This window comes from Cottoperca gobio, chromosome 20 (genome assembly GCF_900634415.1).
Source record: "Cottoperca gobio chromosome 20, fCotGob3.1, whole genome shotgun sequence".
In the NCBI taxonomy this organism is placed as follows: Eukaryota; Metazoa; Chordata; class Actinopteri; order Perciformes; family Bovichtidae; genus Cottoperca; species Cottoperca gobio.
This window is the reverse complement of record NC_041374.1, coordinates 8,269,140-8,297,049: the sequence shown is the minus strand read 5'-3', so window position 1 is coordinate 8,297,049 and position 27,910 is coordinate 8,269,140. Positions and strand designations below refer to the sequence as shown.

Below are 27,910 nucleotides of genomic sequence, written 5' to 3'. Positions count from 1 at the left end.
CTACATCCTTGTGGAAGTTCACCCAGTTGTCTGGGCCGGGGCTGTAGTCACTGCCGACATTCATAAAGGCTTTCGTTTATGCTATACAGATCCTCCAGGCCCTGCCAGTTCACCTCCTCGTCCGTCAAGTTGGGCAGCTTAACCCTGTCGTCCGTCCCAAACGGGCTGAGTGCTGCCGGACAGAGAGACAAGAGACTGTGAGGAGGAGCGGCAGGAAGGAGCTTCACTGAGGCAGCATGCAGACACAACCTCCAGCCCGCAGGGAAGCAGCCAGCTCCGGAGGGTCTGAGGCCCCCGAGCAACACACACACACGCGCACACACACACACACACACACACACACACACACACACACACTTCAAAGCAGCATTAGATAAACACACACTAAGCTCGAGTAGTGCAAACACATGCCGCCTTAGAAATTCACATTAAAAAGACTGAAAAGAAAAATATTGAATGATCATCATAACAGACTAACAATGAGCTGCACATAAAAAAGATGAATGGCACAGTTAATGAAAGGCCTGCAGTGGGTTGAAATGCAAAGTCAAACAACCTGCAATAAAAGAACTTAAGGAAACAAAAAGATGATCAAGATGCTGCTGAATCCAGAAAGATAAATGAAGGAAGTCAAAATACTATCAGAATAAAAGAAAACTGCGTGTTGGGTTCAGTCTTTGCTTGTGAGAATGGAGATGGTTTGGCGGACACACAGGGAGGCTTGGCCTCCTCTTTGACCCCCTCCCTCGCTGCTGCTGCTGCTGCCGCCTGGTAAGCAGGTGCCACAGAGGTCAGAGGTCAAAGGTCAGAGGTGAGAGGGAGGACAGAGAGGAACTCAAGCGTCCGCTGTACCGCGAGCTAATGACCTCGAGCTTCTGCACGTCATGCTGCACTAATGTGATGATGACATGGGGGGGGGGGATGTTAAAGGAATAGTTTGACATTTTTTGGGAAATTAGTTTTCTTTCAGAGATTGAGACACGACGGAGCGTTAAAGCCGCTGAAGGTAAAATAATTAATAAAGCCGAGGGAATATTCTCTGAGATTATAAAGTCAAACATTTCCATGGGAGAATCTAAAAGTGTGGGTTTTTTTGCACTTTGCAAGGTTGGATGAAATTATTATAAAGTTATTATATTATATTATCCACCAGCTCCATATTTATATTTATTGTTTTCCCTACAACGGTGCTGACACACAGTCGCAACTCTTAAATCTGTCTGTGCACTACATGTGAAGCTCCATTGAGGAGACGGTTAGCTTAGCTTAGCATAAAGACCTGCTAAAGAAAGTGCAAATTGTACTACATATACATATACATATACAATACCATATGTTAATGAATTAGCTTTTGAGGTTGTGCTAAGCGCACCAGCTGCTGGCTGAAGCTTCATATTTAGCTACAGACAAGATAATAATAATAATAATAATTGCCCAAAACGTTTAACTGCTCCTTGTAGTGCTCATGAAGAACGTGATGCATGAGGTGGGATGATGCAGGATGATGCAGGATGATGCAGGATGATACAGGATCATGCTTGCTGGGTCTCCAGCAGGTCCTCCCTGTGTGAATTCTTCTTTTACATTCAGCCATGCTATGACCTCTGATGAGCAACTGTACATGTTGCACTCTGAAGCAAAGCTTTGAAGGTTTCAGCAGATTAAAGTGAAGATGAAGCTGCTTTAATGAGAGACCTCATCGGTTATGATTGGTTAGCGTGTCCCCAGCATGCAGCCACAGATTAAGCGCCAGCAACTCCACGGATGGAAGTATTAGTGGGAATGAGGCAGTTCGGCTCATGCAGGTGTTAAAGAAAAAAAGCCACTGAAGAGAAACAAAAATTGGTGGATACCTGTGTGGCTCATAGCTTCCTCCATCTTTACCTCCTGATCGGAAAAATAAAAGCAATCGATTGTTAATGCTTTGATTCAGGGAGATACGGGAGGGAAATAAAATAGATCATTCACACTGAAGGTTTCTTCATGCACAGCTGCTGCTCCCTGAGGAGAAATGCAATTACTGGAGATCTGAAAGGAAGGGAAGAGTCACACGACTGCAGGATGAGAGATGAGGATTCATCCGAGTGTTTGGTGAGTGCAGAGTTTCCCCTTCAAAGTAAAACACGTTATCCTGTCATGTGATGGTTAAAGTCACTCAAGCAGTGGAAGTTAAAATACCACAGTGTAGAAATACTCAGTTACAAGGTAAAGTCCTGCATTACTTAAGTAAAAGTAGTGAAATAGTGAAAGATGTCCGAGGGGAAGTTTGTAAATGTGACATTGTACATTGAGTAAATGTACTTAATATCTTTCCACCACTGGATGCAAGAAGTATCTGCTGTTAATCGTCTACTCCTCCAACAACAACTCGACTGGATGTAACCACAACATTAACTTCTCACTGGTGCAGGGAGCTTGGCATCGAACCTGCAGGAGGGCAGCCAGACACGTAAGAGATGCTGGCTGCTCTGTGACATGTGCTGGCTCGGGTTTGACAAGTCCAGCATGCCAGCACTGAAACACAATCAGCTTTCTCAGAGCAGCTTGGTGCTCCACTCTGCAGCTGGTAATTACACACATTCATTTTTTATCCTCAGGACATAAACAACGCAGCTCATGCCACACACCAACTCCAGCCATCAGGGCACTGCTTGTATCCACTTCCTGCTGGAGGCTGCTCTGTGAGGAGTCTGTGAGGAGGCTGCTCTGTGATGAGGCTGCTCTGTGAAGAGTCTGTGAGGAAGCTGCTCTGTGAGGAGTCTGTGAGGAGGCTGCTCTGTGATGAGGCTGCTCTGTGAAGAGTCTGTGAGGAAGCTGCTCTGTGAGGAGTCTGTGAGGAGGCTGCTCTGTGATGAGGCTGCTCTGTGAAGAGTCTGTGAGGAAGCTGCTCTGTGAGGAGTCTGTGAGGAGGCTGTGAGGAGGCTGCTCTGTGAGGAGGCTGCTCTGTGAAGAGTCTGTGAGGAAGCTGCTCTGTGATGAGTCTGTGAGGAGGCTGCTCTGTGAGGAGGCTGCTCTGTGATGAGGCTGCTCTGTGATGAGGCTATGAGGAAGCTGCTCTGTGAGGAGTCTGTGAGGAGGCTGCTCTGTGAGGAGGCTGCTCTGTGAGGAGTCTGTTCTGTGATGAGGCTGCTCTGTGATGAGGCTGCTCTGTGGTGAGGCTGCTCTGTGATGAGGCTGCTCTGTGAGGAGTCTGTGAGGAGGCCGCTCTGTGATGAGGCTGCTCTGTGAGGAGTCTGCTCTGTGAGGAGTGTGAGGATTCTGCTCTGAGGAGTCTGCTCTATGAGGAGTGTGAGGATTCTGCTCTATTTGGAGTGTGAGGAGTCTGCTCTGTGAGGAGTGTGTGAGGAGTCTTGGACCACGAGGTGGCAGTAAAAAATACATTGTTGCTGATTACGGCAGCGATGCAGGATGGGCCCAAACTGCTGTGATGACAGACATATCCTCCAAATAATATCTGGAATACTCAGTGAGTCACAGCGGGGACGACGGCCAACACGACATTTTACTGAAAAATACTTTAATTCAAACACTAGAAGTCAGAATATGTACAGTAAACAGGGGGAATATCCCAGCAGTGGCGGGTCCTGGGCTGAGAAAGAGAGATCAGAGTGTGTGTGTGTGTGTGTGTGTGTGTGTGATCATGAAGAAAACATTCAACACACATCAGTGATGACTCCTTGTCCTCTACCTGAAATTTCAGCATACGTCACTGAGTGGATCGTGCCCAAACACATGCAGCATGCAGATATGTGCAAACACACACACACACACACTCTGAAACAGACTGGAAACACAGCAGGAGACTAGACTGAAACATTTATATCACTATTACTATACAGTCACTCAGATTTACGATGGCTTATGAGGCCCATCGAAGGTATAAAAAGGATTATTCATAAAAACTTACTTAACTTACTTACTTTTTAAAATGAAATATAATTATAATTTCAGAATATTCTGTATTTTATCTCAAACATTTTTCAGTTGTTTCATCTCTCACTCTAGTTCCTGTGTGTGAATCTGTTTCAGTCACTGTTGACACTTCGCACTAAAGCCGGTGTAACAACCATAGTGTGACGGGCAGGTAGGGAACAACAAACAGACGGCGAGCTGTTTTACCTGCGTCCAGGCCCTTCGGGCGAGGGTTACACTGCTTGTAACCTTGACAACTCCTCATCTCCATCAGCTGGGCGTGGAGAGAGTTCAGCACGTCCCGGTCCACCGTGTACACCGCGTTGGTCAGCTGCACAGCGACAACAAACAGACGTTTAACGATCACACACAAATTGTTGTTTCAGCGTTGTGATGCTATAAACCTCATCGTGCAGGGACCAATGAAACGTGTTGCAGACACACACACACACACGGAGTGCAGACAGATGTCACACACCTGGTAGGGGTCACTGTTGAGGTCAAAGTACTCCAGGAAGCCAGTGGAGAACTCGCAGAAGAGCGTGTTGTGGGTCTCGTTGATGGTTCTCAGGCACCAGTAGGTGTTGTTGTTGGAGCTGGTGCACGCGCAGAATCCTCCCACTAGACAGGAAGAGATTCATCGTCAGAACTTTAACCTTTTTATAATTCTCTTTTGGTTAAACACTTTATTGTAGACTTATTATAGGAGCTGAGGTTCAAACTCTTTATGCATGAGCACAACCACACACACATGTCCGTGGTGAGGCACAAGGTGAAACAGTCCTGCGGGGCTGCAGTGTACGTACATGTCCAGAGGGGAGCGGTCGCCCAGTGGTCGTTGTTGTGTGTGAAGCAGGTGAGGCCGGGCAGGCTGCAGTCGTCTCCTTTCCTCTGCCGCTTCTTCTCCTTCCTTTCCTTCTTCCTTCTGCGGATCTCGTTGTACAACTGGACCTTCCCGTCTATTTCCTGTGCCGCCTCCCTGCGAGTAGAAACGTGAGAGAATTACAAAACAGTGTCGATGCAGAGATGACATCAGCCGTACGCTCGTAGTGCCAGTAACCACCGTGGTGGAGGTTCTGGAGGGGACTTCCAGAAGCCTTCGCTGATGCCAGGATACGACAGGCTGTTTACTTTCATGTTTAAACTCTTACGAGGTCCAATTTTCTCTGGGATGATATTCTAGCCACTGTCCCCTCTCCCAGCCTGAGCAGAGCAGGCACTGCACAAAAACAGCTGCTTTGTATTGACGACGTCTGTTTCCAATGCTTCCTGGTGCAAGTTGATCACTGTGTTTGAGGGATTGACTGATTTCACCAACGTGAGTCATTCTATCTTTCCATGCGACTCGATCACTTCCAGACACATAAAAAAGATCGGGACATGCATCTGTCACTTCAGCATTCAGGGACAAAACGCTGAATGAAATGTGACAAACATCATCAACACACACATGCTGGATCTACAGTCATCTAAATGAGGGTGAGCTTTGGGTTTACTCGACATGCAGCCATGCAGACAATGAACCGTCCAACAGCAACATGTGAACGTTTCACACTTGATGCAAGTCATTGTTAATCACTAAGAAAGGAGGGACACTAAAGGGAAGAGAAACTCACTTAAAGGGATGGAGTTGATCGTTCCTGCTCTTCATTCTCTGTGCCTTGTTTCTGTCTCCTTTGCTAAAATAGCTGCTTTTATAAACAGAGAAAGAGACTAAGGACCGAGGACTCCAGCAGGACTTTGCATCAGGTCTAAGTTATAGATACAACATGAAAGAGACATTTGTTATTAAAATGACCGACCTCTTCTTTCCACAGTCGCACTCGTCTGGTCGTGTCCTCTTCAGGTGTCCTCGGACTTCTCGGAGGTTTTTGATTTTGTCTTGAAGTGCTTCAATCTGGGGTTAAATACGCAAAGAACACTTTTAATTATAGATTCAGCAGTAACAGTAAGTAAGGTCGCAGCCACACACACAACATGTCGGAGTGGAAGTTCTTCAGCAGGAGTGAAGATGACATTAACTACCTAAATAAACCGTAAAGGAACCTTAAAATCAAGGTTCTGACAACAAGAAGGTCACTGCATCATTTTGGACAAATGCAATAGTCAAAGATTCTATTATTAAAATACAATAGAATTTAAATTTAAATGAATTAAGATAAAAAATTGGATCCTTAACAACTGACAAAATGAGTAACCTGGAGGTGTGTGTGTGCGTGTGCGTGTGCGTGTGCGTGTGCGTGTGTGCCACTCACCTCTTGGTCCACATAGTTCTTGTGGTCTTTCCAGGCTCTGGAGGATTGGTAGATTTCTCTCTCACAATGCACACTGTCGTTCATGAGGATGTAACACCTGAAACAGACACACCTGTCACACGCTGCTCTACTGACACACCTGTCACACGCTGCTCTGCTGACACACACATGTGAAGTCATTGTTCACTTTAAAGGCGGCCTTCTTACTTGTGGGTAACCTTCACAGAGTTGGGGTATCCCACAGCGTTGGTGTCATCCGCCAGCATTTCCTCTGACCCGTCGTCGGAGCCCAGATGAAACTCCGGATCCTCTGGGTTGTAGTGGCGCTTTGAGATGACGCGGCGGCGGACGGCTGACTGATCGTCTGCTTGAAGGTCAATGTCATAAATCTGACCTTCAAACTCCACAGACAGAGACCTGGTCTGACGGGTGTGGACAAAACGTGGCCGAAAACCTGAAAAGATAAAAAGTGAGTCATGTGATGTCTTTACGTTCCATTTCACTCCTTCACTAAACTTTGACTGCAATAACTTCTTATTTCAGTTTTCCTGATGAATCAAACCAACTCATTTCTGGAATGCATCTCAATCACTGCTCGTACTTCAGCTGCACCTTTTACCAGCAACACTAGATGGCATCAAAACCACTATCCCAACACGAACACACAGGCAGCATCACAGAACCAATTGCAGGACATGCGTCTCCTCTAAGAGCACAAAGACTCAGTTACAGGAGGTCGAGGCTCGAGTCTTTGTGGACTTCTTTGTCTCTACATTGTATTGAGAAGATATTCAAATCTGGTGCTGATGTTACGCAGGCAAGATCTTCTACTGCTGAACTGAAATAATCCTCCACACATGTCCAATCCTTAACCACTTTAAACGACTTCATGCTCCATGGTAGAGGATCGGCGTGTACTCACGCTGGCCTGAGAGCTGTCGGTGTGAGCGGCGGTCCGATCTGGAGGGTTTGAGCAGAGCGTCCCCACAGTCGCAGCCCGTCTCTCTGGTGTCGTAGCTGCTGCGGGGCTTCAGGCTGCGGGCCCTCTTCCTGGAGCCTTCTTTTGAACCACCTTTACACTTCTGAATCCTCCACTTCCCTGTGATCTCCTCCACACAATGCCATTTCTGTCAACAACAACAACAACAGCAGAAATAAACAGCAAGAAAAAACAATATAACAATAAAACAACGCACATCACGTCATTATTCTACAGCCATTAACTTCACAGGAACAAGAACGTGTCAGAAGCTCCTTGAGAGACGGAGAGTTCAGGGGACTCTCAGCCTGTGGGAAAGATAAACCAACACGACCACATGAGATCAACTGGGCTGTCTGGGGTGTAGAACATAAAGAGGGAAGCCCCATCACTCTCACACTGAGTGCGTCTGTGCAAAGTGCGTCACCAGTGTAATTGTGTAAATATGTATCCACGCACTCGTCTACATCTTCCGTGTCTTTCTCAATATTTATTCCCACTAGGAAGAGAAAGCTGAGGCTAATTGCTGTGAGTAGTGCCGCTGGTGAGCTCTTGTATAAATGGAAGAGACACATCTGCAGAGATGACGATCAGTGGTGAGTGTGGGAACAAGGTCCAAACAAAAGGCCATGAAGCAGCTCAGGTTTCTTTTGGAAGGCTCTTATAGTGACGAAGAGCTTACGGGCCAAACAAAGCTGTTATATCAGCATGAGACAAGACGCGGGGGAGAGAGATGCATCTCTGTCTTTCTTCATCCAGGCACACCAGGACCGCAGCAGCAGAGCTGGGGGGGGGGACCGCAGACCACTCACTCTGGTTTGAACCCCAAGAACATACTGCAACAGAGATTTCTCCATGTCCCTGGTAAGGAACTCTGGTGCACCCACAACAAACCGTTATCACATGATCGATTTCCAAACGGCCGCGACAGCTCGGCGACTAAAACACAACACAGGCTTTGCTCTGAGAAATGTGTCTGAACCATGAGGTCATGAACACAGTAACCTTTTCAACAACAAAACTTCTCACATTCGAACCTAAACCAGGTTCAGAACCGAGCTTTAATGTCCTTGTTGAAAACCTCATCAACTCTCAGTACAATGCTTCAGCTTCAGCCGAGGTTTGTGACAGGAAGTCAAAGGAATAGTTCAGATGTGAGGTTGTAGAAAGTACTTCTCCGTGGTCGCTGTATTTAGAATATTTTCAACACTTTATCTTGCCAGAAAAAGCTGTCTGACGGGAACTGAAGCCGTTATCTGTGCTCTCTGTAAAGCCACCAGACTCCATTGACAAAACAGTCATTTTAACTCGCAGAACCAACAGTTGTTGGTCTATCGCTGCCTCGAGGTATTAGTTAGTTTGTGTTATTATGTGACTTTGGTGAATGTGAAGTCTTCCTCAGAAACACCAAAGTCACACAAACTAACTAACACCTCGAGGCAGCGATAGACCAACAACTGTTGGTTCTGCGAGTTAAAATGACTGTTTTGTCAATGGAGTCTGGTGGCTTTACAGAGAGCACAGATAACGGCTTTAGTTCCCGTGACAAAGGCCCGACTGACAGCAACGTAAAGCATGAAAATATTCTAAATATAGCGTACACTGATTTTCTTTAGGTGTATAAAATACTGTCCACAGTAATATGTTTCTTAGCTTCCTGCTGGTACTCCTGTAAACTGGAGGTAATACACGGACTATGGAGAACTACCTCATACAACCACACTTCTAACATCCAAAACGATCCCTTTAAGGCATAAAATAAACTGTATAGTACAGAAAAAGAGGAGGTGGAAAAATGAGGGATTAGACCTAAATGAAGAGGAGCGCCTGCTCACTGTAAGTAACATTTCCCCTGTAATTTAGTAAGACACAGCGCTGGCTCTCAGGCGGCTCACTGGGAGGTCATGTTAAATCATGCCAGACGGGCCACTTATGACCAAACTTATCCTTCATGCTATGCAGCAACATATTATGATGTATACTGTAAATGAATGCAGCTACAAGAAGACGCGTCTCCACATTATTGCAGGTGCACACATGCGTTCAATCGACACACATGGCCGAGCTCAACTAGAGTTGCTCCATTGCTGTCTTTAATAACCGATTGTTACACACACACATTTATGTGACCGTAAACTCGATCTGGGTTGCATTAGTCGGACGCTCAGGAACTCTATCCATCATTTAACGCTACCCAAAACTTGTAACAATTTGTATTGTTCTGGTCTGCGTGTGCTCCAAGGCCACATACTGCACCACTTGGCTGTTGGTCTGCCAGAACATTAATGGGCGCAGATGAAAGGGAAGAACCAACAAATTAATGCACCACAAAACGGTGCAAAAGGGTCCAATTATGAACCGATGCACTGAAAATGGATATTTCACTTTTGGCTCTGTGGAACTCATTACTGTTAGAACAGAACTGAAGGAACTTTCCAGTGAGGAGACCAGGGGAACTCACATGGGTGCGTTTGTTTGTTTTACCTGTCCAGGCTGCTCGCAGGGGGTCTGGAATTCCGCCTGCTGGCAAGTCTCTTTGACCTTCTTGTACTTGGGAAGGCTGTTGGTGTTCTGAGTGTTCACCGAGTCTTCCTTCTTCCTCAGGATCTTTCTACAAGTACACACAAATAAGAAGAAATCAGCATCAACAAACTGTTGATATCCTATTAAATGACTGAAGTGTTACTGAACTGAAAGGCACGATGAAACTTAAATGAATACATGACCACAGTCGTGTGTTGGAGTCTGTTTCTGCAGCCCGACACCTGGATGTCCTTATTGTTCCGTGTTCTGGATGTTTCTGGGTGTCAAACCCAATAAAAACGTAGCAACCAGCTGTCAGATCGTGAGCACGCAGTCAAGAGGAAACTCAGAATATGGCACAGCGCAGAAAAGTTCCGGGCCGCCTCGACTGAAGAAATTCTTAGTCGACTGATGTCACTAATGGATTTCTTGTTTAATGTACAGATCTGCAAAGCGAGTTTCTCCACAGAGAATCCTGCAAAAGCTCCACTTGTTTAATAGAGATGTGCTCAGAATGTACTGGAAATGAGTCATTCAGCATGAAAAAAGCATCAAAAATGACTAATTGAACGGTAATAAAAATAACGGTAATAAAGACAGGTCAGTCCACTAAGACGGGTCAGCTCTAGAAAACACACAAACTTCCTACTCGTCGTGCCGAGTGTCACTCACTGTTTCCTGTTTCCCCTCTCTGTCACGGTCCTGTGTTTCTCATGGTCGTGGCCAGTGAATGCATAAGTTATGTCGCGTCTGTGTGTGCCAGAGGGTCTGGGCACGCAGCTCAGACTCACACCAGCGCTCCGCTCCGGGCCAAGCTGTGTGACCTCGGCTTGGCATCACATTTAGCTGCCCTGCCCTGCCCTGTTCTGCTCTGCTACCACCACAAGACGTGGCTGAGTCTCCACTAGGGCCATGCCAACCCAACCACCCCCCCCCCCCCACTCCCTGCTCTACCCCCCACCCCCTGCTCTACCCCCAACTCTCTGCCAACGCGGCCTGGCTGCTCGCGACTCACAGACGGCGACTGCGAAGAACAACCGGTGCCCTGCAAGACTGAGGCCGTTGTGTTGTCCGGTGCCGTCTGAGAGGAGAACAGCCAACGTTCACACACTTCAGCCAAGAGCCATTAAAGAACAGTTGTTGTCCATGTTACTCCCTGAATGCTGCGTTACATAGATTATTAGATTCTCCTACAGCAGCAGAACTGCATGCTCATGTGAGGATATTGGAGATATTAGATTATAGAGCAGGAGCAGTGGGAGAAGTGTACAAACACATTAGCTCCTGTGCTGCAACATCTGTGCAGAGTGATGGAGCGAAAGGTCCGTAGAGGCTAATCTCAGTATTTAGAGACAAGGCGCACAGCCTTCACAAACACTGTGGACTAATGGGGGATGGATTAAAAGAGCTAAAGCCCACGACATGTCAAAGGTTACGCTCTTCATTTCATACACAGCAGTGCATAGAGTGGCTCCTTCTTCTGCCACACAAACACACGCCAGCAGGAGACGGACCAGCGTGCACGGGCAGCGCCGCTAACGAGTGCTGCTTTTGTACTCGCGGATGTAGATGTTGGCAAATTAGTGGAAAGGAGACGGGAGGGCCGAGCCAGCGATTTGGAAAAAAAAAAAATAGGGATTGTGAGGAAATGATAGTGGAGAAAAACAGCAGCTGTGACTGATATACAGTATCATTACTCAACCGGTGTCCCCCCCCCCCCCCCCTCATGTCTCTCTGCTCTGCGTTTCATTTCAACCTGTACAGGGTTTCTGCAGGCTTCAACAAGTTACATTTAAGACTTTCTAAGACCTTCTTAAGACCACATAGATTGAAATGTAATACCCGTTTGTATGTTGCGGTCACACTGGCAGAAGTAAGACTTTAAATACATTGTTTGAACAACGCACTAGTAATATAACACATATTAATATATTAGCTCAGGGTTAGAGCGTGGTTTTGTTTTCATGACCTTCTTGATTATTTGCAGTGAACACAGTGTTGGCATTAGTTTTAAGACACTTTTAGACCTTGAAGGACCCGCAGAGATCTGCTGCATCGTGCATGGACGTGCATGGACTGTCAGGTTTCTGTCAGTGGACCTCTGGCACTACCACAGCTTAACGTGTTAAGTGAACAAAAGCGGGCTGTCACATCGGAGGTGTCGTTTTCTGCAACATATCTGGCAGCAGAGAGGAGAGGTTACATAAAGACCTGACGGGGTCCGTGAGAGAGCATGTGCTGTGTGCGATGGCGTGCACTACAAAGAAAACAGTCTTGGGGGAAACAGTGGAGCGCTGGCTGCAGCGTGGCGGCTGCATTCCTCACCAGGGGAGCTGGTGACATGTCCTGTGAGCGGATCCAGTGTGAGCCTTCCAGCCATTCCTCAGGTAACATCATCCCGAGCCTGGCTGGCCTTTGTTTGTTTTGCGCGTCTAGCTATCTTCCGTCTGTCTCCGGCAGTGCGCGACCAGCAGACTGAGCCAGGTTTAAGGCTCCGATCATGTGCCCGATATACGCAGAGCCTCAGAAGACAAAGACTCCGCTTGTTTTTCTTGTAAATGATCAAATGACCTGGTTACACATGCGTCAGCACCTCTTGCGTGAACTGTCATAATTTGCCAGCCGCTTATAGCTTTACCAAACAACTTTGAATACTTCAACCTCCTTCCACACCGCCGACTGTGGTCAGGAGATGTCTGTCGGATAACAAGGAACTGGGGAGAGAATGTGTCTCGGGTTCATTCAAACGTTGAGTCAGGTCAGTGCGACACACAATGCAGTGACATGATGTGCCTGTGGTGTAGAAAGTGAATAAAGAAGGCCGGTTTACCCTCGCTCCACCAGGAATGTGTCCCTCCAGACTTTGGGTTTCCGGTTGGGTTTGAATCTGGGAAAACAAAACACACAAAGTGTTTAGACCTCATACGGCCTGTGCACACAGGCATGCAACATCAAGGGAGCGGATCATCTCATTAAATATATAATCCCAGTTCTGTTGCAGGGAATGTTTCCAATGAGACGGTTTAGTCTATAAAATAGTGAGAAATGTCTCAGTTCCTCAAAGTCTCCAAAGATATTCACTTAATATGAAAACAGCATCATAAATGACTTTAACGATATTAAAAATAGTTGGTGATTATTTTCTCATTGATCGTTTAATCCTTTGTGCAGTGAAGGACGATCACTGTTGCCTTCACTTTGACCCTGTGTACTCTTTCTGCTTTCTGGGAAAACAAATGATTCAACTTGCAAACAAATTCTACGGGAAACTTCATGAGAATGACCGCAGTGAATCAGAGCCAAAGTCCTGCAGCCAAGGAAAATCCACAAAATTACCCCGAACACACTTTGGAGCAAAGGCAATTATTTTGGCTACGGAAACGTGTATTTACTCAATAATGGCAAAGGAGTCGAGCTGTTGAGCATATCATGCACACTGTGCAATTACTGTGCATATTATCCATTACAGCATGGCATGATGGGTCCGTACAGACCTGTTGCCAGTCCGGTCCTGCTCCAGCAGCTTCAGGATGGACTTTCCATCCATGTCTGGAGGAGTGTCCAGCCCAGCAATGTGGAGGATCGTGGGAGCGAGGTCAATGTTCAGCACCAGATGAGGGTTTCTGCAGAAGCACAGAAAGTTCACTTTTGAATACATACAGTTATATTAGAAAACAAAGACACACAGTGCAGTTCTTTCTGCAGAGACTCTGATGATGGTTTGTTGCTCGGACTTACACGGCCCCCGGCTCTATGTTGGGTCCTCTCAGGAAGAACGGCACACGGATGTCAAAGTCATACGGCATCGACTTTCCCTTGACCAATCCAAACTGACCGATGTGGTAGCCGTGGTCCGCTGTGTAGATGACGTAAGTGTTGTCCAGCTCTCCAGTTTCCTCCAGCATGTCAAACACCTAACGAGTAACACGAGAGGAGAAGAAAGAAGACGTTTAGAGAAACTACAGACGCCAACATCACAAAAGAAAAGCTTATTAAAGGGGTAAAAGCTTTAACAAATAGATATCATGAAACTTCTTTTTACACGCACCTTCTGCACAGAGTCATCCACAGACATGAGCGTCTGCAGCCTCTTCCGGTGGAGGAAGTTGGTGAACTCCATGTGGATGGGTCTCATGGGGCCGGTGTACTGCATGATCCAGTGTTTGTCCATGTTGGGCGCGTAGTTGTAGCTGGGGGTGCTGCAGGAGAAAACAGCCTGTGTTTAGGATTGATGGCGCAAACATGTACGCCTGTGTAGATGTTGCCTGATGAAGTCACATAGGAGCCAGAAAATCTTTATGGCGCGCTGTGAGTTATCAGACTCCGTGTAAGATGCCAACAAAACACCTGTCTGCTACTTTTCACACATGACTGCTCAGTGACAGGTGCCACAGTCGTCCGCTGCGCTTGACACGCATCAATAGCTGCTCTGTTTGTAGAAGGAAATGTCTTAATACTCAGCAGCCAGCACCTTAGCTGTTTTTCCGACCATCTCTCCACTCACACAGAGACGAGAGTCTCCCAGCTCTGCTGCGCTCTTGGCACGGACGAGTCATTTGAGGGTTGGCACATGCTTAAGAAAATAATAGGCCCCAAAGTCAAGTTTGCAACAAGCTCTGGACCAAAAACTCAATAAGTCCTGGTCATTTGAAATGGGGACGAAGAGGAGTGGACGAAGGATGGAGGAGCAGCTGAAGCTGAGAGGAGCAGTTCACCTGTCTGCAGTATGAGCCGTCAGGTGGAGGAGAGAGTAGACTAAGAAGTCAAGTCTGCAAAGTGTCTGCCGTTATATGAATAAAGGACAATATGATTATTCTGGTCAAAATAATTACATATGGTCTTTAATCACTTTACATTAGGGTGACATTACACAACCACACTGTGTATCCCTTGTGTTGGCACATCATGTGCAATAATTCATTATTCTCCTAAAACAAACTATAAAGAAGTGAATAAAGTATCAAGACACTTAATGAAGACCTGCTGGGAGCTGCCTTCTGCCCTCGTCTCCTCGGCTGCTTTGTGAGACGGGTGAACTCTTCACCCACCAAGCCAGGCGGTCTAATAAGCCCCACAAAGGGACTTGTCTCTGGGCAATGGGCCACCAAGGTATGGGGGCCCTGGGCACAAGGGAACCAGGAATGCAGGGGTCAGTGGAACGAAGCCAGTCCATAGGAGAGGTCACACCTGCCACCTGTCACATATAGGTCCTGTTTTGTGGTATTAGCTGTGGATTACAGCAGCCCAGGGCCCGCTGTTCACCCCAGAATGCCTCCTGACCTCACAAAACTTAACATAGACACATCGCGCGGGAAGATTAGAGACATTCTCTAAAGCTACGCGCAGAAAATAACTTCCACTGCGATACAGAGACACGGAGGAGCACATCTACAGTGTTTAAAAAGAACCTGGCTTACATCTGAGCGAGTTAAAAACACCTCCAGTGAGGAATGTTAATGACATTAACATCAATCCCTCCCCTGCTATTGTTGCTGTCAGAAGTACAGACGCTCGTTTGATTTATGAGGCGGCTCCTTCTTAAAGTTAACTGCCACGCAGTCTCGTCCCAACTCTGTGCATCAGGGCTTCTGCTGCAAACACAGCGCCAGACACATTTCAGCTCATATCTTTCCATTAGTGGGCGACCTTCGAGCTGCAACGTGTATTATGTAACAATAAAGGCCAACTCTTTAGAGAATCTTTACTTCTTTTTCATGCAAAAATGCTGTTTTCTGCTTCACAAATATGGAGATTTGCTGCTTTTCTCTGTTTTATATCATATTAAAGTGATTTTAGAGAACAAACCGTTAATGAGTTAGTTAGTGGCAGAATAACCAAAGCTCTCTGAACCTACTCAAACTGGAACCGTGTCAAAACCAAATCAGCCCAGCAAACAAGCAAAACAAACACATACCCATACCAACCACCTGTGCAGCCGCAGTTACCACATACTCCCCACACACTCCCCATGCACAGCACCTAATCACTGGGGCAACCCCTTTAGTCACCCCCGGGCCCCCAGCGCCTCCCCCTTCACCCCGAGGCTCTAGCTAAAAATAAATTAATAATGTCACAAAGGGTGTTCCAGAGAACACAATGCATTCCTCTCATCCCAAGAGCCGCGGGGAGAAAATACTGATCGATATGGACAGGATCAGGAAGTGCTTTGCAGAGGGGGGGGGGTGGTGGAGCGGCAAGTGATGAGAGAAGGAGACACAGGGAGACAGAAACAGAGGGCAATGTTAAGTGGGACAGAAAGTGAGAGGAAGTGGGAAACAATGAAAGCGCTGGGAAACCTTACATGTACTTCTCTATCCCACCCCCCCCCACCCCCCACCCTGTGCAGCAGTGCATGCTGGGAGCCTGTTGGAGGGCCCACCAGAGATGGCAGGCATGTTGCCATGGAAAGACCCGGAGTATTGCAGCGCTGCCTCCCTCAGTAATGAGTTGTGGGGAGGTCAGTGTGGGCTTGGCATGAGCGCCGTGCTGCGTAAAGAAACAAAACGCCATCACTGATCTTCTTCACGGTTTGTGCTCCAGCTATTCCTGGAGGATAAATCGTTTTGATTTCACGCTTGTCAAGCCGTCGGCCCTCGCGGCTTCTAAGCAACCTGTCGTCACTGGAGATTGAGGAGCTTCTGTAATAATGTTGTGTAAACCAAATCAACTTGGATGTTGAGGAGAAAGATTCCATAAAGCAGTTTATAATAAAGCTGTAACACTGCAGCACAGCTTCTGTCTTTATAGATTAAAAGATTACTAGATTTAAATCTGCTGTTTGTGCTCAGTGTTTGATACAGATGAGGCTGCGCCGATATTTCCTATAACTGCAGCGTTTAAAGTCCAAGAGTCGTGTTTTTATTGAACCAAATATTCTGCTTTAATCCATATTTGTTGGTGTTTAGCTTTTAAAGAAACATGTCGCTGCGCTCAGAAACAGTTCACTCTCCCGGAGAGACGCACCGACGACTTCCATTCATTACTAATTTAATCCCATCAATCACTTTATTAGAATGGAGGATTTCGTTATTAGGACGATGACGTCATAAAATGTGACGGCAGACATTCAAAGCTTTATTAACAAAGCTCGAGAACATCCGTGTGTAATTCACAGGTTAAAAGTCCCCGCATGCAGGAACCCTGATGAGTGCACGCGTTTTAATGAGAGTCTGTAACTTACATGTGCTGCGAGGCGTTCGGGAAGTGCTCAGCGTACTGTGGAGCCGAGTCTTCTGGGCCATGAGGGGCAGCGTGACTGACGACCATCATCACGGGCCGGTGGGGGTACATGCGCTTGGACATGCGGAAAAAGTTGGTGCTGTCGTTGGTGATCAGGTCTGTGAAGTAGTCCTGGAGAAGAGTGAATACATAGATATGAATTATTAGGTGCTGCAGAGAAGAAGCTGAAAGAGAAGGTTGAGGGGGGGTGGAGGGGAGGTGTGTGTATGGGGGGGAGGGGTGCAAAACAACACGAGCTTTGATAAACTCTGATCACCAGGACGGGGGCCAGAGGGGATATGAACTGGGGCCATTGAGTACACTACACCACCAATCTGTCGAGTCAACAGCTGGCTGCCTGCCTGCCTGCGTGTGCGCGTGTGTGTGTGTGTGTGTGTGTGTGTGTGTGTGTGTGTGTGTGTGTGTGTGTGTGTGTGTGTGTGTGTGTGTGTGTGTGTGTGTGTGTGTGTGTGTGTGTGTGTGTGTGTGTGTGTGTGTGTGTGTGTACAGTAAATGGGCTGTTGCCTCATCAGTGGATCCCTGCACTATTGAATGTGACACCACTTGATGGTGGGAGCAGCCTGGCGCTCTCTGATGGTATGTTGTTATGACAGCTCCTCTGCTCCTCTCCGGGTCATCCATTATCTGTCCCCTGTTAGGCTTCATTTCATTCCTTTTCACTTCACGTGTTTCCTTCCTCGTCACTGACTACATTTCCATGCACACTGATATTCCATGGACCTGGACATTGTGAGGACCTGTATACAGCTCATTCAGAATATGTGTCTCTTGTCTGTTTACAGCTCTGTGTGTTTGTAAGGCTGGGAGAGATGTCCAAGAGAGAAGGAGAAACACACCTACGATCAAACATCACAGCGCCAACCTTTTCAACAGGAGTGAAGGAATGAAAGAGGGCGCTGAGTTCACTCGGGACAAACTTTGAAAGAAATCCTATTTTGACGGTTGCATGTTAACAGGAATATTCTTTTTCATCAAACAGCTTAGTAAGAATATTGTCTTTTTGTCTTGGGAACATACTTTGTGAACGTAAACAAAGCCAGTGATTCACTCAGGGAGATAATGAGATAACTTCAGCAGATATAAGCCTCTGGCATTATTAGGAAACGAGCTGGATGACTTGCAGGAGATGTGAAAGGCAGAAAGTCCCTGAGACCCTGAGCGCTCTGTTATTCAAGTTTTAGTGGCATGGGCAAAAGAATGAATGAAAGTGTTACTTCCTGTAAAGAGCTTAGACTCAGGAAACGTGATATTGTCATATCAAACAACCCACAGGCCGGGCGCTTTATCATTCCTCCCTTTTTAGATGTGCAGCAGGTCGCACCCTGAACTGAAATCACAACCAACATTTGCCAAGTTTCCAGCAGATTAAACCTTCTACCTGCAGCGTTGGCATGCCGCAGTTGTTGTCTGGCATGCCACATGCGGAAGGGAGTGCCAGGTTCAGAAGAAAGGGTAAAGGGTGATTTTCCTGAAATGTCAGAAGTGGGTTTGGCGGATTCATTCTGTCTCTATTAATAGGCTTTATAGGCAGGACAGCTTTAACAGCCTGGCGGCTGCACATGCCAGTGGAAGCTGGTGATTGCGTGCACATGGCAAAGCTTTGCCATCCTTGTGTTCTCCGTGTTGCCAGCTCTCTGAGTTCTGGCAGGTCAAAAGGAAGCAGCAGTGTCATGGAGAAAGGCTGGACAGCCGCTCAGAGACGTTGAGGGAGATGAAGAGTATCACTTTGCCCAGAGCTGTCTGGAGATGATTAATACTAAGTGGCAGTCATAGAATACAAACTTATTCACACATGGTTTAATTTCCCCAATGACATTCAGACATTTGAAATGAGATTTAAAGTTTTATGACAACCTGTTTATTTGTCCACGAGGAGTTCGGTTCATTTCAAGCTGCTTGATCTCTGATCAGACTTTCTGTTAGTTCTGATGACACCAACATTTCACATCTGGCTTTGTGTCTTTGGGACCTCTGTCATGGAATTTAGAGGGGGAAAGAAATATGTATGGATCATATTCTCCAACTAAAGCTCCTTGACTCCGGCCTTTACCTCAGTGAACTCATCCTCCCACGGACGGAAAATCAGATGGGACCTAATTGTATGAAATCACGGGGCAAGTGCCTCATCTAATCACAAAGACTGTGAGGAAGACCATGACCTTCTCACCCTGCGTGGATCTAAAAAACAAGGAGTTGGTTTTTGACAGTAAATAGCAAATAGTGTGTCCATTTGGTTTCAAACCACAATCTGCTGACCGAGCCCGTGTCATGTAAACACCTCGGCCTGTGGGTAACTTTACACCTCAGTCCAAGTTGGCAGAGGAATAGCAGTCCAAACATTTGTTTGCACATCTTGACATGCATCCAAACTATAAACCCTCCTCGTGGATTCCTCGTGTACCCAGGAGGACTATGCTACCTGGGGAGATATTGGCACGGAGATGCGAGAACAAACTGACAGCTTACAAAAACATTTGGGGAAGATGGATGACCGATGCCTTCCAGAGCTACAGAAAGAGTAGTGTGTTCGTCTCCAGAGTCTGACGGTGGTAAAGTGAAGTTTCCGTCTTCATGGTGAGACAAAAAAGGAAAGAAAGGGACAGACAGAGAGAGAGAGACACAAACAGATGCATGGTGGTATTTATGTCATAAACATGCTTCAGTGTTACAGTGTCTAAATGTTGAGGTAAGGTGCGTCTTAATAAAGGGATGCTGCTGTAGAGGAAGAACGTCCCTTTAATTCTCCAATGAGAATTCCTGCCACCCTAGATCACAACAGCGTGATAAGTGAAGTGCCTCACCGTCTGTATTTAGAAGTGGAGTGGAACCTGCAATTTGTCAGGCCGAGTCTTTATATTAGTGGAAACAAATGAGTGATCGAGTTAATGGTCCCCTTTTTTATTTTAATTATAGGAGCACATACCTTAGCATAATCGGCACCATGTTTCTCCTTGTAGCCATTCCGACAGACAGTGTAATTATAGAAGCGGGAATTTTTGATCAATCCAACCCATTCGCGCCACCCAGGTGGGATGTAGCTGCCATTGTACTCATTCAGGTACTTGCCGAAGAAGCCTGCAGAAGAGAAGGAGAATAAGTCTCAGGCCATAAATGCATGTTTTCTTTGTTTGCTCAAACCCGTACCTGCGAAGACTCAGTGTGTGTGTGTGTGTGTGTGTGTGTGTGTGTGTGTGTGTGCGTGCGTGCAACTTTTTTGCACGTCTCCTTTCCCCTGGCTTTGCTGCACAGCATTCTCGGATGGGCCAGGCAGGGAGCCAGCCTGTCCAAGAGAAGGCTAATTGCAGACTAACGCATCTGCTCTAAAACCACAGGCTGTGCTGCAGCCCACAGGACCCCACTGAGCTGCCCAGTCCAACGCCTGCCCGTCACTCACACAGACACAGTCTGATGGGACACGACAGCGACCTGGCACGCTCACCGTGTTTGCATTTCTCACAGTGGACAGGCAGCGCCGTGGAGTCGAGCTTACTGTAAAATATTTGCATTGACTAACACCGGAGGATGAAGAGGGCCCGTGAGGATGTTTAGCTGGTGGTGATTGACAGTTTGGCAAAGAGTGAGATGGTACCCAACTAGAACCTGAGAAATGCCACTTTTCTATGTTAAATAATGAGAAAACATCTCCAGCAGTGCACGTAGAGGTCGTTGGTGGACATACAGCAGGTCCTTAAAGGGATAGTTTGCATGTTTTGAAGTGGGGTTGTATGAGCATCTGACCTACAGTAGTTTGGAGAAACAGACAGAAGTACCAGCAGGAAGATAAACAATGTACGACTGTGGACGTATATTAAACTCAGTTTAAGTGTACGCTATTTTAGAATATTTTCACCTCTTTACCTTACTGTCAGACAGCCCTTTCTGACGGGGAACTGAAGCCACCAGACTGCATTGAAAAAAGTGTTAATTTTCTCCTCGCAGAACAGGAGTAGCTGGTCTACCGCTGCCTCGGCCGGTTAGTTACTTTGTGTTATGGTGTGACTTTGGTAAATCTGAACTAACCCTTTAAAACACCAAAGTCACACTATAACAAACTAACTGGACCGGCTGAGGCAGCAGTAGACCAGCACCTGTTCTGCAAGATAAAATTACTGTTTTTTCCAATGGAATCTGGTGGCTTTTGAAGAGAGCATAGATAACAGCTTCGGTTCCCTGTAACTCCTGTCTGCTTCTCCAAAGTCATGCTGATCGCCATCGACTGTAGTAACACACTGACTGTGGATATTGATTTTTGTGCCCGTATACAAGTCTTTATTCACCAACCTGTCCTGTAGCCGGTGTTGTTGAGGTAGACGGCGAATGAGCGGGGCTCGTGCTGAGCTTGCCAGGAAGGGGAGGAGCAGTTCTCATTGTTGGTGTAGGTGTTGTGGTTGTGGACGTACTTGCCCGTCAACATGGAGGACCGTGACGGGCAGCACATGGGTGTGGAGACGAAGGCGTTGGTGAAACTTGTGCCTCCCTCTTCCATGATCTTACGGGTTTTATTCATGACCTGTAGAGAACCTGGAGGACAAGGTGTCAGTGAGACAGCTTCACTGAAACCTCTTGTTACATGCATTGTAAAAACCATGATGGTAAAGCACACCATGACCAATTATTTATAAAATGACAAAGTATTTCTTTGCATATAGAGTGTATTTTGCGTATAGTGTGCATCTCTTTGTATGCTGATCTTTTAACTGCCTTTCTAATAAAGCTTTAAATAAAGCTGACTCTCAATATACCTATAAAATAAATAATATAACACAATAAATCTTTATTCTTTTCAAATAATAAGATAAACACAATCAGTCTAATTAGATAATTCAACCTTTTCTTCCTGAATTGTGTGAGTGCCCAATCATTATAATTCAGCAGTTAATAGACCAGATGGTCGTTCTGCTGTGGTTCATGGCCTCTATTTAATATTTCATGTGTGGAGAAAGTCCACATATATCCTGATGCAAAGGCCCAAAAAGACAAAGAAAGTGACTAAGACAGCGTAGAGGGAAAAGCAGGACCGCAATAAAAAGTGAATATCAATCCAGGAGGAGCCGAGAGTGCGCCAACCTTACCTAACTCAACATCCTGGTCGTCAGTGATGATGAGGATAATGTTGGGCCGGATGTTCCTGCGGTCCCTCTGGATGCGACCCCTCAGGCTCTGAGCCCTCGTGGTGGTGAAGGCCCAGCTGCCTGGAGCGCAGTCCAGAGACAGCAGGGCCATACAAGCCAGCCACTGCATCAGCATGGTGCCCCACGAGAGACGGGATGGGTAGACGGGAGGATTAATGGATGAAGAGAGAGAAGAAGTCCAGCCGGGCCACTCACTCACACCCGTGCAGCTCTCGCAGCCGTGGTCGACTGTGAAGAGGAGAAAAACACATGAAAAAAGAGACATTTTAAAGTAGTAGAATAAAGAATTATATTATCGTCTCAAAAAGTGAAGCGACTGGATTCCCTTCAGGAACATTTAAGCATACTCACTTCTGAGACATTGTGTGCTCAACAAATCATACTCAACAACAAACAGAGTAGCCAAGAAGGATTCTTCTGAGCTTCAGCCCTTGATGCTCCACCAAGGGAAACTTACCCAGCAGCTCCAACTAAAGTTGCGTGCTGTCAATACTCTCCCCTGTAAGCAAAATCCCTCAACATCAACTCCCCCGATCTGTCAGAGCAACCAGATCACAGCAACCCATGCCAACATTTCAAACGCACGTCTCACCTCAGAGAATCTCATTGTCTTTGACCCGTTCTCATATTATCCAAGTGCTCTTCTGTTTCTCTCTCCTCTTGTGTCAGATAACAAACACTCTCACACGGAAACTCTCTCTCTGCACCGGAGAGCCGTTGTTCAGCTAACCGTGCCAAGGCCGCGCCATTGGCTGCGTGTCCTCAAACACCCACATCCACTCTCCTGCGTCGGCCAATCGCCGCCCACCACCAACCTGTCACTCAAAAGTCACCCCCTGGTGAGTCAAGCGTGACAGAGGGCCAGTGGGGAGGATGGGTGCACACTAGGGGGGAGGGGGTTAGGGGGCGCGGGAGGCGGAGAGGGTTCCGCTACATTAACCCCAGTGCCACCGTCGCCAATCACAGATTACCACTGAGTCATCATCGCACTTTGCAGCCTCTTGCTCACTTACAATGTCACGGTTGGTCAGAAGAAGTCTGCATATCCTTTGCCTCATTATTACATTACACTTCATTTAGCTTTTGTCCAAAGCATCAATAAGTGCAAACGATCATGAGGACGTCTCCATGTCAGGAACAGCAGAACAAGTACGATAGCGCTTCAGGAGAAGATGGATATTATACCGTCACTAAAGGAGACATCACACTCGTTTAAATAAATGTCCAACGTTGATCCATTAATCCACCAACACCACGAGGTGCACACGTAATATGTATGTGTAGTTTATTTCACATTGTTTCTCCTGACATAAATAAATGCAACACTTTAGGATGAAAAAGGAAAAACTAGTTTCTGTTAGTGTGAACATGTAATCATTAGTTGCAGCCCTACTTTGGTCTGGGGAAGTCTGTTTAGTTATATTTGAATGTAAAGATCTAAATTAGCAGCTGATTCTCAGTAATATGTGAAAGATATGTGAGATGAACCGTGACGCTGTAACAAGTACTCCATCATCGCCTGTGAAGAAGTGCCTTATGGACAGCGATCCCACTGAGTGGCTCCCTGCTGCTCACCGTTCTCAGTTAATGGCCTGAAAACAAATGGCAGGTCTGTGACACCTGAGCCTGGTCAAACCCCAGCGGGGGGCTCTGCTCCGCCCTCACCCTCATTTACACAAAAGCAAAGAGTAGAAACTGTAAACTAACATTAAATTAGAGATCAACATCAACATTTTAAAGTGTGAAATGCAAATAGTTTTTGTCATCAATGTTGATATGTGGCTTGATACAATGCAGAAGCACAAACACAGCTCTCCTTGATGTGCCCAACAGATGGCCGACATGAGCTAACACCACAACAAATCATCATATCTCACCATCACATCAAATGAATCATTATCAAGTGTTACATTAACTCACATCTATATCTCTGCAGATTCTTTAAAAACAGCTCTTCCATTTTAATTCAGATATATTGTACATATTTTATAGTATTTCTTCGTGTTTTCTATATTGATGTCTTGATTTTTGTATCTGCTTTTATGTTTCATTTTCTTAATGTGTTTATATTATTCACCAAGACACCAAAGTGTATTCCTTGTGATTCTGCTTCTACGAATGATCTTCTCTTACAGACACAACAAATGAGCTAGAGTCGAGTCGTGTTTTTTCTTGTGCATCTGCGTCGTCAGAAGTGATAAACACAGCTTCAGAACGAGCTTCAGACGGAGCTTCAGACGGAGCTTCAGAACGAGCTTCAGACGGAGCTTCAGACGGAGCTTCAGACGGAGCTTCAGAACGAGCTTCAGAACGAGCTTCAGAACGAGCTTCAGAACGAGCTTCAGACGGAGCTTCAGACGGAGCTTCAGACAGAGCTTCAGAACGAGCTTCAGACGGAGCTTCAGACGGAGCTTCAGACGGAGCTTCAGAACGAGCTTCAGACGGAGCTTCAGACGGAGCTTCAGACGGAGCTTCAGAACGAGCTTCAGAACGAGCTTCAGAACGAGCTTCAGAACGAGCTTCAGAACGAGCTTCAGACGGAGCTTCAGACGGAGCTTCAGACAGAGCTTCAGAACGAGCTTCAGACGGAGCTTCAGAACGAGCTTCAGAACGAGCTTCAGAACGAGCTTCAGAACGAGCTTCAGACGGAGCTTCAGAACGAGCTTCAGACGGAGCTTCAGACGGAGCTTCAGAACGAGCTTCAGACGGAGCTTCAGAACGAGCTTCAGACGGAGCTTCAGAACGAGCTTCAGACGGAGCTTCAGAACGAGCTTCAGACGGAGCTTCAGAACGAGCTTCAGACGGAGCTTCAGACGGAGCTTCAGAACGAGCTTCAGACGGAGCTTCAGAACGAGCTTCAGAACGAGCTTCAGAACGAGCTTCAGAACGAGCTTCAGACGGAGCTTCAGACGGAACTTCAGAACGAGCTTCAGACGGAGCTTCAGAACGAGCTTCAGACGGAGCTTCAGAACGAGCTTCAGAACGAGCTTCAGAACGAGCTTCAGACGGAGCTTCAAAACGAGCTTCAGAACGAGCTTCAGAACGAGCTTCAGACGGAGCTTCAGACGAGCTTCAGACGGAGCTTCAGAACGAGCTTCAGACGGAGCTTCAGAACGAGCTTCAGACGGAGCTTCAGAACGAGCTTCAGAACGAGCTTCAGAACGAGCTTCAGAACGAGCTTCAGAACGAGCTTCAGAACGAGCTTCAGACGGAGCTTCAGAACGAGCTTCAGACGGAGCTTCAGAACGAGCTTCAGACGGAGCTTCAGAACGAGCTTCAGACGGAGCTTCAGAACGAGCTTCAGACGGAGCTTCAGACGGAGCTTCAGAACGAGCTTCAGACGGAGCTTCAGACGGAGCTTCAGAACGAGCTTCAGAACGAGCTTCAGACGGAGCTTCAGAACGAGCTTCAGAACGAGCTTCAGACGGAGCTTCAGAACGAGCTTCAGAATGAGCTTCAGAACGAGCTTCAGACGGAGCTTCAGAACGAGCTTCAGAATGAGCTTCAGACGGAGCTTTAACCGTCCTACGTTTCAGACGAGCGGCGTCCGGGCCAGCCAGCCAGCCAGCCCAGTCATCGTGACAGCGCTGTGCAAACATTGGCGCCGTTTGGACAAACACCGCTCCAGCGCAGGGTGGCAGAGTGCACAGTACCTCACAGTGAATTACACACACAACACAAACTACTGTACAAACAGATGGTGACACACAGAAAGTCATAAGACTCTCACACACACGGCTTCTCCCACAAAAATACATTCTCCTGCTGTGAGGGTCCAAGTCCTCCTACATGAATGGGAACGCTTCCCAGAAACAATAGATGCAAATCTAGACAAAGTCTCTGTTTCTGTGGGGCTGAAATCAACTGAACACCAGTCAGCCAACGACTGTAATGTTAGCACCCAGTGCAAATTCAATTTTACATTCCAATGGTTCCCAGCAATAGCCTCTTCATGACACTTAAAGTGTGGAAACAGACAAGAAGCTTCATTGTGGACTCTGATACAAACCTTGTGGTGCTGATGTGGTTAGCTGTGCCACACATAACCACCAATGGGCTGCGGACCAAAGCTGCGCAGGCGACACTGCTGTGCAGAACTCTGCTGGTCCTTTGGGCTCCGTCTCGTCCTAACTCAGTTTCACCTGATCCACTTTCCTCACGAGGTCGTCTGAAGTTCATTGATGACCAGAAAGATTTCCAGCAGCTCTACCATATGTACCCCTGGATTATCTGTCCATCTCAAAGTCACCCCTCAATTATGTATTTAAGGGGCATCTACAGTAACCTGATCTCACACAACCGCTCTTCAAACCCTCGGTTCAGTCCGTTATCTTCTTCTTCTTTTCGACAAACAAGCCAGAGGTGCAAACGCCGCCAACTGAACCGAGTGTGGAACGAAACAGTCAGTCGACGCGCTGTTACGAAGCGTACATTCCAGGCGTGACAGGGCGGATGGCATCATATCTTCATTTTGAGAGTACTTAAATCCTCCAGACTGGACAGTTTAAACATGACTTTAATCACTGCTGGTTATCAGGATTAACTGCATAAGATTCAGTCACTTGTGAGTGTTTGGTTTTGTACACTCACTTATAGAAGTGTTATACAGAGGTGTTGCCTTCAGGCACAGTGAGGGATAAGGAAAGGAAGGTACTCAGAGAGGCAGCTCATTCACTGTAAATACAAGAAACAATATGAGTCAATATACTAAAGTCTGAAAGTTATTATATAGTTGGCTTCTGAACCTCTGTTATTGCCACTACTTCTCACTTGTCGCCGACATTTGAGTTCAAATGCATGTTGGCAATTTCACGAACCCCTCTGTGAGAATAATGTTTCACGTCATTTTCATAAACCATTCATTTTCAATGAGTCATTTATTTATGTCATGCAGCGTGATATAAGTAGAACAGGCTCCTTCTATACATCTGTAGAACAGACAAGAAGTCTTTATTCCTGCACAGTCTCCGGAGCACATTGCTTCTCATTCCTCATTGTTTTGGAGGATTAGCAGTAATGACCCTTTAAATGGGCCTTTACTGTACTCCTCATGGGTAAGCTGGGAGGAATATTGGGGAGGAACGTAAAATACCCAGAGATTCAAAGGACAGGAACAAAAAGCCCACTATGGAGTTTCAGACACACAGCTGCCTGATACATAAAAGATGTGCAATTTTCAGATTAATAGCCATCAACACGAGAGACTTTTAGCACACCTCAACACCCTACTAATCTTTACTTTCATGACGGTAACGTTTTTTTCCTACTTTACTTGCAGAACACAGCCCTTTTCCTTTGCTCTCCTTTGGCACATTGCTCAGTGCTTTGGTAAGGCTGCACAGACAGCTGTGCGTCGTGCACGGAGTGAAGCTGAACATAATAGAGTTGCTGCTTGTGTAACCATCCAGGGGCAGCACTATTTGGCTGGTTGGCAGTCGTGCCCTCCAGTTAGGGCCTCAAACCACACACCCTGCTGCACCCTGACCCTCCTCTGACCCGAGTGGTAATATGGCTTTGATGGTGGCTTGTTTAACCCAACCTCAGCAACCTGAGGCTACCCACACACAGGGGCTAAGAGGGGAAACTCTGAGGGAAGAGAAGTGGAGGGGGCTCGGTTCAGAGGTACGAAGGTAACAAAAGTCTTGTAAAAGCCTGTGATTGGCCTGCATATTCACTTCAGCGATGGCAAACAGGCTGTATCTGGCTTCAGCAGCGGCAGTCTACGTATTTATCAGCTGTCACTGAGGAACAGCAGACGCACTGAGAGGACACATCAGGGAATTCTTCTGCAAGAAACACACTGACAGCAATGCATCCATGTTTCCCTTAAAGTCTACCAACAGACTTCAAGTTAATATGGAGAGTTTGAG

General features: G+C 46.7%; 1 protein-coding gene across 2 annotated transcripts in view; it reads right to left on the bottom strand.

The window, feature by feature from the left end:
- sulf1 (sulfatase 1) overlaps nt 1-27,910 on the bottom strand; it is an 81,774-nt gene continuing 53,864 nt past the window's right edge. Inside the window, exons 3-21 of one of the 2 annotated variants that reach the window (XM_029457926.1) lie at nt 21,981-22,268; nt 21,190-21,429; nt 19,832-19,983; nt 16,850-17,019; nt 13,718-13,868; nt 13,408-13,583; nt 13,164-13,292; nt 12,500-12,556; nt 9,631-9,757; nt 7,090-7,294; nt 6,375-6,621; nt 6,168-6,264; nt 5,715-5,809; nt 5,529-5,603; nt 4,719-4,891; nt 4,391-4,533; nt 4,120-4,243; nt 1,854-1,887; nt 1-172 (exon numbers count right to left, since the gene is read on the bottom strand). In XM_029457926.1, coding sequence (XP_029313786.1) covers nt 139-172; nt 1,854-1,887; nt 4,120-4,243; nt 4,391-4,533; nt 4,719-4,891; nt 5,529-5,603; nt 5,715-5,809; nt 6,168-6,264; nt 6,375-6,621; nt 7,090-7,294; nt 9,631-9,757; nt 12,500-12,556; nt 13,164-13,292; nt 13,408-13,583; nt 13,718-13,868; nt 16,850-17,019; nt 19,832-19,983; nt 21,190-21,429; nt 21,981-22,268 — 2,717 coding nt within the window. In that variant the 3' untranslated portion in view covers nt 1-138. The remainder of the gene's footprint in view (nt 173-1,853; nt 1,888-4,119; nt 4,244-4,390; nt 4,534-4,718; nt 4,892-5,528; nt 5,604-5,714; nt 5,810-6,167; nt 6,265-6,374; nt 6,622-7,089; nt 7,295-9,630; nt 9,758-12,499; nt 12,557-13,163; nt 13,293-13,407; nt 13,584-13,717; nt 13,869-16,849; nt 17,020-19,831; nt 19,984-21,189; nt 21,430-21,980; nt 22,269-27,910) is intronic. The other variant, XM_029457927.1, reaches the window with a different exon arrangement.